The sequence below is a fragment of the Sorex fumeus genome, unplaced genomic scaffold (genome assembly GCF_029834395.1).
Source record: "Sorex fumeus unplaced genomic scaffold, SorFum_2.1 ptg000098l, whole genome shotgun sequence".
Lineage (NCBI taxonomy): Eukaryota > Metazoa > Chordata > Mammalia > Eulipotyphla > Soricidae > Sorex > Sorex fumeus.
In genome coordinates, this window is record NW_026606155.1 from 41,042,144 (window position 1) to 41,059,341 (window position 17,198).

General features: G+C 41.7%; 1 protein-coding gene and 1 non-coding gene across 5 annotated transcripts in view; one reads left to right on the forward strand and one right to left on the reverse strand.

The window, feature by feature from the left end:
* The window catches only part of SAMD4A (sterile alpha motif domain containing 4A), a 243,956-nt gene that overhangs the window by 68,456 nt on the left and 158,302 nt on the right, over window positions 1-17,198 (reverse strand). For all 4 annotated transcript variants that reach the window (XM_056134246.1, XM_056134249.1, XM_056134247.1 and 1 more), the window contains exon 3: window positions 15,304-15,822. In XM_056134246.1, coding sequence (XP_055990221.1) covers window positions 15,304-15,822 — 519 coding nt within the window. The remainder of the gene's footprint in view (window positions 1-15,303; window positions 15,823-17,198) is intronic.
* LOC130042167 (U6 spliceosomal RNA) lies at window positions 1,391-1,497 on the forward strand. Its single transcript, XR_008795140.1, has one exon. It is a non-coding gene; the product is annotated as a U6 spliceosomal RNA (small nuclear RNA).

Here is a 17,198-nt window from a genome sequence, read left to right on the forward strand (position 1 = left end):
CTCCTTCCCTCCCTCCCTCCCTTCCTCCTTCCCTCCGTCCCTCCCTCCCTACCTCTCTTCCTTCTTTCCTTCCTTTCCTTCCTTCCTTTCCTTCCACCCACTACAAGACTTGAAAATACATTACTTGGGCCAGAGAAATTGTACTGGAGGGTAAGGCACTTGCCTCATGGGCAGCTGACCCCAGTTAAGATTCCCAGCACTATATATTGTTCCCCAAGCACCAGCAGAAGTGATTCCTGAGCGTAGAGCTATGAGTAAGCTCTGAACACTGCCAGGTGTGGCCCCCAAATAAACAAAATAAAAAACTAAATAAACGGCATCAAAAAAAAATTCCCAGCTCCAGTCTGATACATAATCTTACAATTAGGATTCTTAATATGCTCCTCATGATCATAGATGTTTGATGTTCTAATCAGAAAGATTTGGAGTTAGAATTCTATTGATTATTTGGGCTGAAGATACATTTAGGTAATGAAACAGATTTTCTTCTAGTGTTCCAAGAGTTTGGTCAATGGCTCATTCACATCTTTGCCCAGGGGGAATGATTCTAAAGTCTGAGTAGGTTAACGTAAGAGTGGGAGAGGCAGCAGGGAAAGGTGTCCCTTTTTACCCTCTCTCCCCCCAAGTTAGGATTCCTAAGCAATGCTTCATTTCTCTTAGTCCATAGCTGTTAGAGTAGAGCTGGGTGGTCTCATAGAGTCAATATCTGCAGAAGTAAACCATCCATCCAATGTGGATAAAGTGGAGTTGAAACACTGACCTGCAGTAAACACGTTTTCTCCTGGGTTAAGGAATTTTAGCGGTGCTTCTGGCCTAGAGTCACACCAGTTTGATCCCTGACAGTATATTGCTTTCTGTTCCTAAGCCATTGCATGGGCCACCTAAAATGCAAGCACTTGATTAAGGAAAGGAACTCTTAATCTCTTCTTGGCACTCTGTGACTATTTTTTCAATGTGAAGACCCAAGAAGTAAGTTTTACTTGCTCTGTCCTTTAAGAAAAGCACTTATTATGTTGACCTTTCTAAAAAATTTGTTCAGGCAACCACAAAAGATTGGGAGGCAGTGCACAGGCAGACGTGTGGACATGAATGAGGAGATGGTCACAAGCTTGACCCTAGCGTTGAGCTATCCCAGTTGAGTACTTGAAGAGCTTTTCTCTGAGCAACTGCGTCTCCAGTACCCCATAATTATCCTGGCTCTTTGAACTGCATACAGATGGAATAGCTGGAGAAGGGGAGCAAGAGAATAACTCGAGAAGAAAAAAAAATAACAATTATGCAGCTGTCTAGCCAAAGAGAACAGATCACCAACAGAAAATCAGAGAAAGAACTCTGACCATACAAAGCTTTACTTTTTTACTTCTACTTTTTTTCCCCCTTAAAGTCTCTAGTGCTTGCTTCGGCAGCATATATACTAAAATTGGAATGATACGGAGAAGATTAGCATGGCCCCTGCTCAAGGATGACATGCAAATTTGTAAAGCATTTCATATATATATTTTTAAAAAGAAAGTCTCTAGCAACCCATCATTTGCTTGTAAGTACATCTGAGCATCAGCAATACTCATTCCTGAATAGCAGTGAGCTCTGCAACAAGGCGTACTCTGAATTTAGGATCTACTGCTCAGATCCAGATTTAGGGACTGGCTGACCTCAATTTTTTTCATCATCAGCCTCGTACACAAAGTAACACACTTTTGGGAATCAAAAATTTTCTGAATTGAAGTGGCATATAGCATGTTCTGCGGCTCCTAGTGAATTTGAAGTTACATTATCAAAAGTAAACAAAAGTGTGAATGTGCTCATTTATACCCAAAGATGCTGTTATTGTACTTGTAGTGAGCTCTGATTTTTGGAGTGGGATATTAAAACGATCTGGCATTCAGATGAATATTAAAAGAATCCTGTTAAACTGAACGGAATTAATCACAGTATCACAGGCACAGAATGACTGCTGGAACAATGATAAACATATGTGAATAATTCTATTCTTACAACCTACCTCCCTGAGGCCTAATGACAACCCCCACAATTCTTCCAGCTTTCCAAGCATGCTGCAGTCTCGCACCCTTTCCCCAATACAGGCAGAGGATACAGACCCAGACACTATTCTAGCCAAGCCCTCATGTCAACGTCATTCCACAGCATGTTGAATAAGGAAGGCCTTATTCTCTCTTTAGAAACACCGCTGGAGGTGGGAGTTAGAACCCCCTAGTCACCCTAACCATTCAGTTTCATACAAATACGACGTCAAAAACAAGCTAAAAGCAAACATCACCAAGACAGTTTCAATTTCCTAATCTGGGAAAAGGCCCACCATGTGCCTAGCCCATGAGGCAGCTAACCCAGATTAAAAAAGCTCCTCCAAATGGCAATTAATTAGAATAATCAGTTATTGAACATTGCTGGAACGATAGCACAGCAGGTAGGGCATTTGCCTTGCATGCAGCTGACCCGGGTTAGATTCCTCCGTCCCTCTCCGAGAGCCCAGCAAGCTACCGAGAGTATCCTGCCCACACAGCAGAGCCTAGCAAGCTCCCCATGGCATATTCAATATGCCAAAAATAGTAACAACAAGTCTCACAATGGTGACGTTACTAGTGCCAGCTCAAGCAAATCAATGAACAATGGGAGGACAGTGCTACAGTGCTACCTTTATTAAAAATGCCCCCCCTTTATGTGAATGAGACCTGGCCATAGTGTGACTTTCTTCCATTTGCTCCCACCTTAATACTGAGAAAGTAGGCATGTACTCTGTGTCTCCATCCTTATCCCCTAGAGGAAGCAGACTGCTAGGCTCCGTAAGATAACTTTTGGTGCTATCCATTGACTACTCGAAGACTGATTCTCAGGAAATTGGGACTCAGGGATATGCCTCCAATTTTATTTTAACTTAAGTAAAAATTTCACTTAAAAATCTTAAATGATTGGTTGTAGTCTCTGAGATGGTACCTGAATGTTGCATACTCCTGTTCCCATGGTGAACTTGTGAGACCAAGTGGTACTGAATTAAAACCAGTAACATGTTAATGGTTTATCATATCCCTACAAAGAAACTTTCAGCAGCTGACATTTCCTCCCAAAGAGTTCCACAAGGATGATGCACATTTTCAGAGGAAGAGGGACCAAAAGTCCTGAGGAACCTGCATTTTTTTTTCTGAGCTTAAAGAGAGAATTTAAGTTTATAATTGCAACAGGCCCTGGAGTTTCATCTTCAGAGACCTCTACTGTTCTCTGCCAATTTACTTGTCATTCTATACGGCGCAGACCAAAGAACTCATAGAAGTACCTTTCCTAGTAGTAAACTTAACTATCTCTAAATGATCAAAACACTCTTCTTAGTATTATTATTCCAGGCTAAATGACCCTGTATTTTCTTTCCTATCTTTCTCTCTCTCAACTAATATCTTAATATCTTTTTATTTTATTTTTAGTTCTTACTAAGAACTGAAGTGATAGCACAGCGGTAGGGCCTTTGCCTTGCAAGCTGCTGGTCCAGCAGAGCCGGGTTCGATTCCTCCGCCCCTCTTGGAGAGCCTGGCAAGCTACTGAGAGTATTTTGCCCGCACGGCAAAGCCTGGCAAGCTACCCGTGATGTATTCAATATGCCAAACACAGTAACAAGTCTCACGATGGAGACGTTGCTGGGTCCGCTTGAGCAAATCAACGAACAACGGGAGGACAGTGCTATAATGCTACTAAGTAATATAAGACATTATATTATATTGACATTTACTACGAAAGGTAGCAGTAGGATGGTAAATATTTTCCTCAACCTTTGCCCACTGGAATTCCCAGTTCTACACTCTAGGTAGCAGTTAAAGGTGTTCACATCATTGATAAACATTGGGGATCCTAAAATTACATCAGTTTCTCAGTAACGTGTGTAGTTAACACTGAATATGTGGGAGAGGGACTCTCCTGTAGGCTTTGAGAGCATCCAGCACACTACATGGTAATATACTCTTCTCCCACACACCCCAGTCTAACGGTGGAGTTATCTGAAGTTTTGTCTACTTTGGAAGTATGGAATGAAAACACTAAAATAATACCTTGAGTTCATCCAACCTCATGCCCTTACAAAGTGGGAGTTCCTGAGAAGTGAACTGAGTTAGAGGGAGAATGACTGTCACTATGGTGCCTTATTTTTCTTTCAAGCACCCTTGCATTCTTGGGAGCAGGCTAACTTTTCCTTGGCTGTATCTATGTGCATAACCTCATTTATCTGTATTAAATCCTCCTTCATTCATTTGAATATCTTTATACATTTTTCTGATTAATTTTTTTTCCTTTTAGCAACTGACTCCACAGTGATATCAATGTATTAGCAACTGACCCCAAATAGAGAGATCGCAACAAATATATTTAATCTACTTCTACTTCTTATCCTCCTTCATGAAGCTCATTTTAAAGTATTTAGTAAGATATTTCACTGGAACAATCCATAATCCTCTTGGTATTTATGGAAATCTAGCTCTTCTGGAACTGAATCAAAGTATCTAGATTTCAATTTAGCACATTGGACTAGATTTATCTTAGGACTGCTCCCAGTGAGTCTACTCCACCCTCATTTACTGTGGAGCCTGGGATGGAGGGATAATCACGGTTATTGCACCAGCATTAACAATAAGTGCAGAAATAATAATAATGAGCTACTGCTGTTTGAGCATCTACTGGTATGTGCTCTACATACACCCAATCTTCAAAATATCATCAGGAGCTCTGTTAAATCATCTTCACTTAGACAACTTGCTGGACCCATCAACACCTGCATTCATTTTAACCTTTGTAGTTCACCCACTCTTCAGCTCTATAATTTACTTATCACTTCTGCTCCTACCAGTCAACTTCTAGGCATTGTAAGAGTCAGTTGAAAACTTTGTTAAATGTTTTAGAAATATTCTTTTTTTTTGCTTAAAAATCAGTTGCATTTGTGTAGAAAAAAACTAAGCTAAATGAGGAAGAGAAAGGTAATATATTCTGGGCTTACTATTTTGAAAATTCCTGCTTCATTTGAAAGGAATTCAGACAATAGCACATCCCAGGTGTGATTTATGCAGCAAAGAGATAGAGCCTCCTTATCCAAAAGCCCTGTCCTCAGAGGGCCTTCACATTATTCAAATAATGGCACATAAAGGCAAGTATTTTAAATATAAAATAATGCTTAAGGTCTTCCTTTATTATGACTCTTTGCTTTATATAGCGATTGAGCACATCAACCATTCAACCTGATGAAGTGAATTAAGAGAACTTCTGCCCAAATGTATTCCACTTTAGAGATAAGTAAAGACTTACGAGATCAGGAACTTGGTCATGGTCACACCTCTCATTATTTTATAGCTACAATTTAAAATCAAATCACCTGCCTTCAAAGCTATGATCTTGATCTTGATCAAGAACTATCTCCTCATTTATACTCCCAAATTGAATATCCAAAGCACCATGTAGTGTCTTAGAATTCCTTCTTCGCTTGTAATGCCCTGCTGTACAAAGTTGAACAATAAAGTGTGAAATAACCGGTTTTAAATCTTTTAGCTCCATATGGGTTTCACTGGGCTTTTCAGAAAGGATGTTTCTCAGCAAAGTTGGCTATGAAGCAAATCTCTAAAGCAAACCTTCAGTGCTCATTGGTTCTATTCTGTAACTCAAGCCACAGAATCTGTCTATGGAAATGATACAAATTTTTAGCAAGGAATGTGAACTGAGTGAGTTGGAGGTTTTAGTCTCTCTCCAATCAGCATGAATTCGTTATAATATTTTTCAGACACTGGGATCAATGTTTATTTTACTTATTCATCTCTATTCCCTTCTCTTGACTTATTCATGCCTGAAATTTCCTCACACTCTATTTTGTCTAATAGAATGCTAAGGACCAGATTGGGGCAGGAGGGGTGGGAGAAAGGAAGAATTTAAGTGTTTTGTTTTGTTTGTTTTTTTGGGTCACACCCAGCAATGCTCAGGGGTTACTCCTGGCTCTGCACTCAGGAATTGTTCCCAGTAGTGCTTGGGGGACCATATGGGATGCCAGGAATTGAACCAGGGTAGACCACATGTAAGGCAAACACGCCTGCCCTCTGTTCTATTGCTCCAGTTCCAAATTTAAGTGTTTTAAGAGTTACATAATATACCCCAAATTGATATTATGCCGCTAAGTAATTATGCCACTAAGCTTCACCTTCACCAAAAACCATAAAATTCAATTAATTCCTTTGTGCTTTCAAAAATACAATTAAGCTACATCCATAATCCTCCTATTTTTCAATGTAACTGGAGTTTGTCCCTGGGAATCTTAAAAGAAAGGAAAAATTATGTAAATGTCAGGTTACTTTTTTTCTCCAAATCCTGAGAAATCATAGCACTCCTAACACTATATGTTAGTTTCCCAAGAAGTCACAGAGAAAGGTCCTGATGTCCAGCTTCCCCCTAGTCCTCACTTGCAGGCTAGTTCACTTAAGCCATTTAGTCTAGCCAACAGTCATCCTATTTTTGAAGTATGGTGAAGAATTTGAACACAACTGCCTTCCTCCATAGCTCATCTCATGTTTAATAACCCTCACTGCCACCAGAGTCTAAAAAAATCCTCCTGGAAGAGGGCAGATGGCCCAGCCTCATGATCCTCGGCGCCTGGAGCCCATGGAGGTGTGACTTTTCTTGGCCAGTGGGTTCTCTCACTCTCAAGAAAGGAGCAGGTTTCTTGCTTATGATGGTTTTCCCTCTTCCCCAACCTCCAGAAAAAAATAGCAGGCATAGGAAGGAGCTGCATGGTTGTGTAAAATCTTTGGACTCTGGAAAAGGAGATGATTAGTCAGTGGCAATAGTGAGTCCTCTGAGATATCCTTGGGCCATCTTCACAATGCTGTGGCAGGAAGGCCAGTGCCATGCTTTAAAAAGTTTCCCCCAAAGGGGAAGGAAGCAGAAGCTAAAAATATATCATGCCAGCTGTTAGAAATGCTTCTCAAAGAAGGCAAAGCAACTAGAGTTACCTCTTTAAAGAGCAAATGAGGGGGTAAGAATGGAATGGCATTCTTTAGTTATAGGCCAGGTTGGTGAGATTTGGGAGGAGGAAGAAGTTTTTCACCCAGAGAGAAACTCTGATGGTAAAAGATGAAATAATTCCATGATAATGTAAGAGGAACTGCAAATAATTCCAGAGATTCCTGAGCCCAGTGCAGAATAGATTTTTCAGGTCTTGCACCCTGTTTTACTGTTCTTTTTCTTATTTTATCAGACATGCCAAATATTGAAAAATTCCTCTTCTTCCCTTGTCTTCTGGGGGTGCTGTCTTTTTTTTGGGGGGGGGTTGGGAGTGTCATAACTAGAGGTGTTTTGGGGGCTATTCCTAGCGTGGTACACAAGGAACCATGCTGGGGTCAGGAATCAAACCTGGTGCTCCCACATGCAAAGTATGCTCTCCAGCCCTCAGAGCCAGCTCTGATGTTTTCTGCATGGTAATGGAGCACAAAGTGGTCAATATGTAAGACAATGTGAAGGCCAGAGAGAAAAAGAATGACACCTTGAGCCTCAGGTGTTTCTGAGGCCGGTCCTGGCCTTAAAGCTCAGGGGTTCCCATTGCAGAATGGGGTTCCCAAAGAAGCCACTTTTCTAGCAATAAACCTGGCTACATCTCAGCTTGCATGCTGAAGTAATGATTCTGGTTTTGGCTCTCCTGGGCCTGGCAGCCATCCTTCTCGTGAATGAAAGAACACTTCACTCCCAGGAAGGCAGTAAACAAGAACCCCCAAGCTCAAGAAGTAGCCAGATCCAAAGCTCCAGGCATTTTTTGTTGATTTTGAAATAACTGGATTTAAAAGAAATTGCCAAATTACTAGACAGAGAGGTCTCCTGGACCTATTCCCACCGTGAAACTGGAGTTCTCCACCATGTTGGAGCTTTATGGAACTAAAACCCTTACACGAGCCTTACACAATTAACAAGACTATATAGGACTTCCTCAGCTCTCAGGAACTTCAGTATGCACTCTGGGGATGGTGGTGGTGTGAATTCAAGTATATCTCGAGAGCTTTTATCACATGCATAAATCTATGTAACTACCTCCACAAGCAAGATCACAGTGTGTTCTTAAAAGTCTGTCACCGTTGAGACTGAGTCAGTAAAGCAAGTCGTAAAGAATGCAAGAGTAATGATAAATGTCACAGTGAGGATTATGACAGAAGGCTAAATGATCAATATTATCACCAAATAATTAGAAAATTCCCAAGGACATCCTCTCGTTTATTTTGGAAATTCATTAACTTTGTGAACATCTGCCTAGTAAGCCCAGTTATCCATCAAGTCCCTACTGTTCAGCAAACATTTATGATAGGGCAGGCCCAGAGGCTGTGACTCATATGTCATCTCTTATTGAATTATAGTGGCTGGCTTGAGGAGCAGATTGAGGAGGATGTGGAGGCCATCACCATTTTCCAATAGATGTGTTCTGCCAGTGGAGAGGGGAGGCTGAATGCATGTCAGGAACTACCATCTTCAAAATCTGGAATTTGGAGCCACATGGTGCTCTGGGGTGCTGGGAAGTTCCCCAAATGAGTTAGTAACTGGGAAAGAGAGGTGAACACATCACCCCCAAAACTATGATGCAGAAAGCCATAGGACTTACCCTGAGTCAGTGCAGAGTAACTAGACTTTGAACACAATTTGTGCAGGATCTTATATTGGTATGCTATACTGCTGCTGGTCCTCGCAGGGGCAAATAAAAGGTGAGAAGGGGGGAAAAAGATTTTATGTATTTTAAAGATTTTAAGGATAGGATCTGAAGAGAAAGGCAAGTAGTTTAGAGTTAAAAGACAGAATCTTGAACTTGATTACCTGGGTATCCCAGTTTTCATTCAGTTAGTATGTGACTCTGGTCAGAATACATGTGTTCCTATGCTTCAGTTTTCTACTCTGTCAAATAAGTATCACAATACCTACATTTTAACTTTTCTCCAGCTGACTTTAGACAGGAAGCAAACATAAGGATGTTAAGTCAGATTCTATTTACCTGATGTCTGGGATTGCTTGGGAAGGCTGAAAGAACCTTGACTAAGATTTGTGTACAATTTGTGACCAGTAATTTGGTATACCTTCTGGTACCATAGACTCATGGAATCTGCACAATCACTTTAAATCATCAGACCTCCGATTTATAAGACCCCTTAATTTACAAGAACAAGGTAGGGAAAATACCACTCTCTCAAGAACCTAAATACTATCTCAAATGTTGCTGGTAAATTCATTTTTCCTCTTATCTCTTAGGAACAAATACTCCATGATGTCTTACTTGATTTTACTTCAGCAGCCAATGAAAGGTAGTTTTGCCTTCGTCTGAGTAGATGGACATAATTCTATTCTTATTTTACTAGGACTTAGTCTTTGCTTTCTACTCTTAATTTTATTTGATCCTTTTCTTCAAAAGCTCTACAAATCTCCATTATCCATTTTAAATAAGGGATGTTAGCCATCACTCTTCTAAATCTTCCTAAAGAAACTTAAAAAGGCTTCTACATAGACTTCTAAAGTTAATTTTTCTATCCAGCACTTTCTCAAAATCAATATAAACCCAAAACTAAGTTTTTCCCTTTTGAAACACAAACTGAACTTTTTTCACCTTTAAGTGACTCTCATGTACAACGCATTGTTATTTTATCTCAGATATTCCTTCTTGACTAATTCAATGCTCAATTTTTTTAAATCTTACTGGATCTATCAGTAGCATTTTTATTCAGTTGATCACTCTTCCTTTTTGAAATTTTTTTCCATTTTTTTGCAACACATAAAATTTCTCCAAGCTCAATGATTCCTCCTTAGTTTCTTTTGCAGATTCCCCTCTTTATGTTAGCCTTGCAGGCTGAAATGCCTCAGTTTAGTCCTTGCTCCTCTCCTTTATCTACTGTTTTCCTAGTTTTATTGATTTATTTACTTATTTGAAGTTAAAATCATTTTCTTCAGGGAAATCATTTTCATTTCCTCACTTATAAGGAAAATATGCACTTTTCCAGAAAGAGGAAGGATAGAAGAAAGGTCAAAAGTAAAGGAAATTCATGCCCTAATGAAGGTCACATGCAATCCCAGGGTGGAATGCCCTAAAATAAAGGAGAATATGCATCCATAGTTGGAATACGTGTGGTTTCATTGCCCTAAATACCACCCATGTTTTGGCAACTCCCAAATGCTTACCTGAATTCAGCCCTCTTTCTCAAATTTCGAACTTACAGATCAAAGTGCCTATTAAATATTAAATATCCCCTAACAGACATGCAAACTTATCATATATGACACTAAATTTCCAATCATACCCTGAAACCCCCTTATAAGTAGATATTTCCCCTACCTCAACAGATGGCAATACCACCCTTCCAGTAGCTTAGGCAAAAAAAAAAAAAATCCCAAAGTCATTCTTGAAATCTCTCCTTCATACCCTTCATTTGTCAGGACATCTTGTTGGCTGCATTTTCAAAATATATGTACACTCTGACCATTTCTCCTTTATCTACTGTTGTCCTTGCCCTGATTTAATCTATTCTTAATAAAGCAGAAAAGTATGAGAGGCCATTAACATTGAGTCAGGGTCAGAGAGGCAGCTCCGCAGTCTGAGTGCATGCTTTGCATTCAGGAAGTCCAGGTTTGATACTCAGCACCACATGATCCCCTGAGTAATGCCTGGAACAACCCCCAACCACAGAGCCAAGAGTAGCCCCAGGACCAAAAAGGTGTGGCTCCAAACCACAAAATCAATTTAAAATAATAGAATGTGAATCAGATCATCTTCTGATTGACTGAGAGTCAAAGTCAAATTCCTTGCAATGCCCTATGATGCCTTGTATGGGATCTGAGCCTCTACACTGCCTCTGCCATCTGTCTCATTCACTTCCTTCTTAGCCACCAACCTTCCTGTTTCTCCAAACCAGCAGGCACTCTTCTATCTTAGGCTCTAGAATTTCTCTCCTAAATTACTCTCTACTCTCCTAGCACTCTCTCTGCGCTCCCACGACCCACACCTATTTAGCTAAGTTCTCATGCCCCTCCTAGCCTTTCTCCTAATTTTTCACACATTTTTCAATCAGATATGCTCTGATCACCCACTGAATGCTACAATCACTGACTGCTTCACCACCTAGACCTGATCTTCCTGGCTCTACTCTATGTGCACATCACCTATCAATCTCTAACATATGATGCAACTGACCATCATGCAATTGACCATTATTTATATGCACCAGATCTACAAAAGAGGACTGTTTTTCTTTTCTTTTCTTTTCTTTTTTTTATCCATTGGTGAGTTAGAAGCAAGGCAGGCTGGTGTTCAAGAAATATTTCCTCAGTGAATGAATGACAAGTAAATCCATAATGTATGTCTGACATATGTCCAAGTCAATTTTGAACCCTAATCTTTTTTTTTTTGCTTTTTGGGTCACACCCAGCGATGCTCAGGGGTTACTCCTGGCTCTGCACACTCCTGGTGGTGCTTGGGGGACCACATGAGATGCTGGAAAACGAACCCTGGTTGGCCGCGTACAAGGCAAACGCCCTACCTGCTGTATTATTGCTCCAGCCCCCTGAACTCTAATTTTAATCATTCTATCTCAAATCCTTTCCAGTGGCCATGCCACTGTCCCACTCCTGTTTCTGCCCCTGTTCTGAAGACAAACACATGTTACCTCACAGTTAGTGTTTTTGAAACTTTCTAACTCTATTTGCTCTTCAAGTGCTCCACCCACAACAGCCCAGTGGCCACACAACAGCTCTGCTCATGTCACCCCTAGGTCCTGGTATAGCCTCTTTAGGAAGGCTTTCTGATCTCTCCCTTCAGTTTGATTTTATGCCCCTTTCCCCTTTCCTTTATGTACCTCTCCTTCCTTCTTACGTCCTCCAGCCCTCCCTGCACACTATCATCCCTACACTTTTGCTTTCGAAGGTCAGTGGACTTCCCTTCTCTTTCATCTCCATCCCAGCTCATGATCCAGATCCTCTGCAGAGGCTCCAACCCCCCAGTCACCGGTATCTTTCCACATTTCACAAACCCACCTATGCATCTGTCCATTCCCATGAACCATTCATCTGGTATTGCCTCATGACAGCTCTTAGGGTATTTTTCTTTACTGTGAAAATTTCATATAAGTCAAAGTTGTTATGTAAAAGTTCTACGTGTAAGTCTGAAAATTTCATTTTTAGGTATGAGGCTGACTGATATGTCCTTTCATTCCCACTTATATTACAGGCTTCCTGAAAGTAGAAACACTCCAAATTTCCCCTCAAACACAGAGCCTGGCATCCCTTTCCCAGGGACAATGAGTGTTTCTGAGGCAACTGAATGATTCTGAATCCACACAGAGAGGAAACCATGGATGCTAAGGCACTCTGCAGGAGTACAATGACAAAAAAAGCAAAAAAAAAAAGATGAAAAGAAATAACCCAAAGATTAAAAACAAAAAACTGTATGGGGATGGTCATAGTTATTTTCTTTTCATAAACTGTTACTAACTTAACTAATCATGTTAAAGTAAGTTGCATGAATGGATCTTGGTTCTTTACTGATCAACATGGTTTTGTTTGGGGCCTCCCAAGAAGTAATATGGGGTGTTGGGGCCATTATTACCTATAAAAATACTCAGCCTGGTATTGCTTGGGCTGGAGGCACTAGGACTACCCTAGTAGTGCTCAGGGAATAGAACCTAAGGTCTCCACATGCCAGCATGTACTCCAGCCTTTGGAACTATTTCCCCACCCTTATCATAATATTTTATGCCAATTTTCCCACTTTGAAGAAGGTGAGAAATGTATGCAGTTCTCTGCTGCAGAAGAGGTCCCAAAGCCTTAAGTGCATCCCATTTCTACTTCAGCAAAATGGCTAAACATCACAGTATAGAGCCCTCTTTCCCAGATGACTCTGTGGAAAGCAGCTTTCCTAGAGTGACACTTAAAAAAACAGAGAAGAAAGGACTATAGTGACTCGGGATCAGTGTGAATACCTCACTTACCAATTCTTGACTTTATTTCTTTAGTAGGCGAACACTGAATTAACACTGTTACCCACTCTGACCAGGGCTGGGCACTTACATGCATCATTGAATTAACCTCACCATAGTTTTTGAAGATACATAATATGAATGTGCCTATTTTTTAAGTGGGAAACTTGCACAAGAAAGTTAAGTGACTTGGCCAAGTTGTTGTTAGCAAATGGTAGATCTGAAATTTGGATCTAGAAGGGCATTGGCACCATAGTTCTTGCCAACCCACATCCCAGGTGCTCAGGATAAATATCTGTTGAAACCAAAAGTGAATGAATGGCTTAAATATTCTGACAATCACCACTATAGTAGACAAGGGAGAGAAGAAATGACATTATTTTGTTAGTTATTATTGAAATACAAAGCACTGACATGGTCTAAGTATTTGAATGCAACTCTGGGAGAAGTGATATTTGAGTGATGTCTCTGTTGATAGCAGCCCAAAATGGGGCTATATTTTTTTAAATTTATTCCAACGGATGTAATGTTATCTTGTTAAATCTCCCCATCCTTTTCAGCATAAGCACCACACAGGGAGTCAAAGGGCTGGGAAACCAGGATAATCATTTCTGCCTTGGCTCCCTCTGCAGGTTGGGTGGCTGCAGTGAAAAGTAACTGTGCCTTATGGCTAGTCTGGAAAAGCCCATCTCTAATGGGCTAATTTTGTCAAGACCCACCCAGCCTGAATGTATAAATCAGCACAGATGGAAATGTGATGAGCCAAGACAAATGCAGGTGAAGACAAATAACATAAAAATTCGACTTATGCATGTACCAAAGACTCAGTTCTGAGAGTGCAGGGTGGCTCAGAGCTCACTTTTTCCCTTGCTATCAGAGAGTTTTGTAACAAGGACTGGATTCCAACAATGACCCAATGACTTGGGTCAAGCAGCACTGTCAGCCCAGTCTACATGAGTCTTCTGCAATGCTCCCTGCTGTCATTCTCTGTCACTTGGAAGTGACACTTCTCTACATTACCAGTCTGTGAAAGAGACTGAAGCCAGAACTATATATATCACAAATTGAGTGACCAAACATCCCCCCTCTCTCTCCCCAGTGTGCAAGTTACCATTACTAAATGTTCAAAGAGAAAACAAGAATTAAACAATGGCACATGGTAGCATGATACATGGGGACATCATCACTACAGTCTCTTCCATGTTGTCTTGGCTAATTCACTCAGGGGCTACTGCCATTTCACATAGTAACAATTTACCAAACCCGTGTGTTTAAGAAAGCCATTTAAGAAGGTCCATTAGCCAAATGGCCCAAGCAGAGGTAGAGGCCAATGAACTATCCCTGCAAATTCTTAATACTCTCATATCTTGTCATGGGGGGCTTGGGGGGTGGGGAGGCGGGGTTCCTGTATGTTGAGAGGCAAATGAGATCTTAACCACAACAGCTTCCTCGGTGCTCAATGCATGGCATTCTCCACAGCCACGTGCAGACTAACTCACGGAATTCTGTCTCACAACAAGCCATTTTCCCTCAGGGCATTTCACACAAGCAGCCAGGGCAGAGTGTCACTCTGTCCAGCCTTTACACGGAGACACAGGCAAGATGCCAGCCAGAGGACCAACGTGGGCAGGGCACTTTGCTTTAGCAGTCAAGAAAGCAGCAGACTCTTCTCTGCTCTCCCCTCACGCAAAGCGGTTCCTGGCCCACCTCTTCTCAGGGGTTAGACTGAGCAAAAGGCCACCAAATTCACCCCAGGCCACAGCACAGAGCAGCATTCTCAGCAAACCTGCTTCCCCCACCCCCATCAGAAGGAAAAGTGCTCCCCAACAATTGTACATTAAAACCAGGAAATGCTAGGGAGGAGACATTCCAGAGAAAAATTAAAATTAAAAAAAAAAAAGGAAGAAGAGTAGGGGATGTAAGGCAGGTAAATGCACCAAGCCTTGAGGCTGTATGGTTAACCATGGGTTAGAATCAGGTTTAGAGAGTCACGCAAAACTCAGTGTCTCAGCAAATCCCCAAACCCCAGGATGAAAGAAAGACAATGTTTGTAGAAATAGGAAGGTTCCTTCTTTCACCACTTCTAGGTGCTTTTATTTTGGAGCCTGTTTGCGACTGAAATTTGGACCATCAATCATTTTCACCTGCCCAGCATTTTTAGCTTTCCAGAGTGAAAAGAGCAGCAGAGATAGGGTCCCACAGTACCCATTCCCACAGCCAATTCCAAACAGCCCCCTCCCCAGGGTTCCGGGGTGCTCGGAGCAGACATTCTCAGTGCGACATGCCACACACAGCCAGTTGCCACACCCGATTGCACGAACGGGACTTCTGGAGCACTTACTTGTACTTGTGCTGGTTCCAATGGTATTGATTGTGGTGGGGACGGATGAGGAGGAGTAGAGGGGCACATGGCCATTCTCACACCCCAGGCTTTTGTCCTGCCAGTTGGAGGCATTGATGCAAATCCCAGAATCCCTAGAGTTCTGCCACCCATTGAGCTTGTCATCAGAGTTCTGTCTTTGGTGATAGTAGTGTGTCTGCCCATAATCCAGAGAGTCTGAGCGGCCTCGGTTCTGGCTGCCAAAGCTGGTGGACGTGCGGTCCTCCAAGTGGTTCAGCCACATGGCTAAAGCACTGCGGTCTTCCAATGATGTGGCCGGATGTATCAAAGCGTAGGACAGCAGCTGCCTGCTCTCCTCGATGTGCTGGTTGTGTTCAATAGAGTGCGCCAGGATTTTGGGCAGCAGTTTCATATACTCTACTTTTGCATCAAGGTTTCCCGGCTTCAGCAAAGGCAGGTGAGTTAACAGGAGGGAAATCACTTTATCCTTGGATTCCTGCTGCCATTGGTTAATGATTCCTGAAAAGGAAACAAGACAAATGAGCAAACGCACTGGCAAAAACAGGAAGGCACCACATGCTAAAGAAAATTTTCATGGCTTGGTGTCCCCATTCATGTGCCTTCGCTACATTTTCTCAAAACAACCTAACAACCTCATGCATTGGACTGCTAATGGACACTTTGGGTTGTGAGAGGCAGTCACTTCAATAAGACAGGGTGAATGCTTTTAGATGTGTGGGTGCCTTATCTAATTCTCCGGCTGGATCGCAAAGAATCTACTGCTATGCTTTGGTAGATCAAATAAATACAGAGCTTTTTTTCTTCTTAGAAGTCTAGTCATAATCCTCAGATAAGTGGGGATAAGGAACAAGAAAGCCTCCCTAGAATGGCCAGTGTCATCAAAGGTCTAAATACAAAAGTCCTTGGGCAAACACTGCTTCTTCCCCTCCTACCCCTGACATCTGTGGGAGAGTAGTTTCAGCTATGCAAAAGCATTTCTGTGCAGCTGATAAAACTTCCTAGATGAAGCGATCTGCCAGGAAGGAAGGGACCCCTGTCAACACTGTGGAGCCATCCCATACCTTTCTCTGGAGATGCTGACTCAGAAAACAATCATGATCTCAAAGCTAGCATTACCTAAAGCTAACAGGACTTAGCTCTAGGGGTATCCTGATGACACATCAAAACCTAGCTAATATTTCATTATGTAAAGGTACCTTTCTTGCTTTTCTAAAATCATGTCCAAATATCCGTAGTAACATTTTAATCATTTTGAAGTGAACAATTAAATGGCATTAAGTTCATTCACAGTGCTGTGCAACTATCAACATCTGTCTCCAAACTAACTCTGACCTCTTTCATCTTCCTGAATGGAAACTCTCTTCTCATTCAACAGTAACTCTCTACCCCCTCCCCTAACTCCAGCCTCTCTAGTCCCCAGCAACCACCAGTCTCGCTTTCTGCCTCTATGATTTAGACTATTCTAGGTACCTCACAAAACGGAAATCTGATTATTTTGTGATTGGGTTAGTTCACATAGCAAAACAACCTCAAGGTTCACCCATGGCAAGATTTGCTTTAACACTCTTATAAGAAGTCTTCCCTGTTCCCTACCACTTAAAACACAAACATGTCGCTTTAGGTAAACATGGGCAAAAATGAACTTTGACTTGAGTGGCCTTTGAGAAGAGGTTATTCTGGATACTTATTTATCAACATGACCTGGAGTGAAAGGAAAGCAAGCTCCAGTCAAAAAGTCATCGCTGACACCAGAAGACTTCAACTCTAGCCCCCTAAAGATATTCCAAGGGCTGGAGCAGGACAGTCCTGCCGACTTTCAGTCATGGCAGAGGTGAGAAGGGTATTCTGGGACTTAGCAGAAGGGCTTCATAATG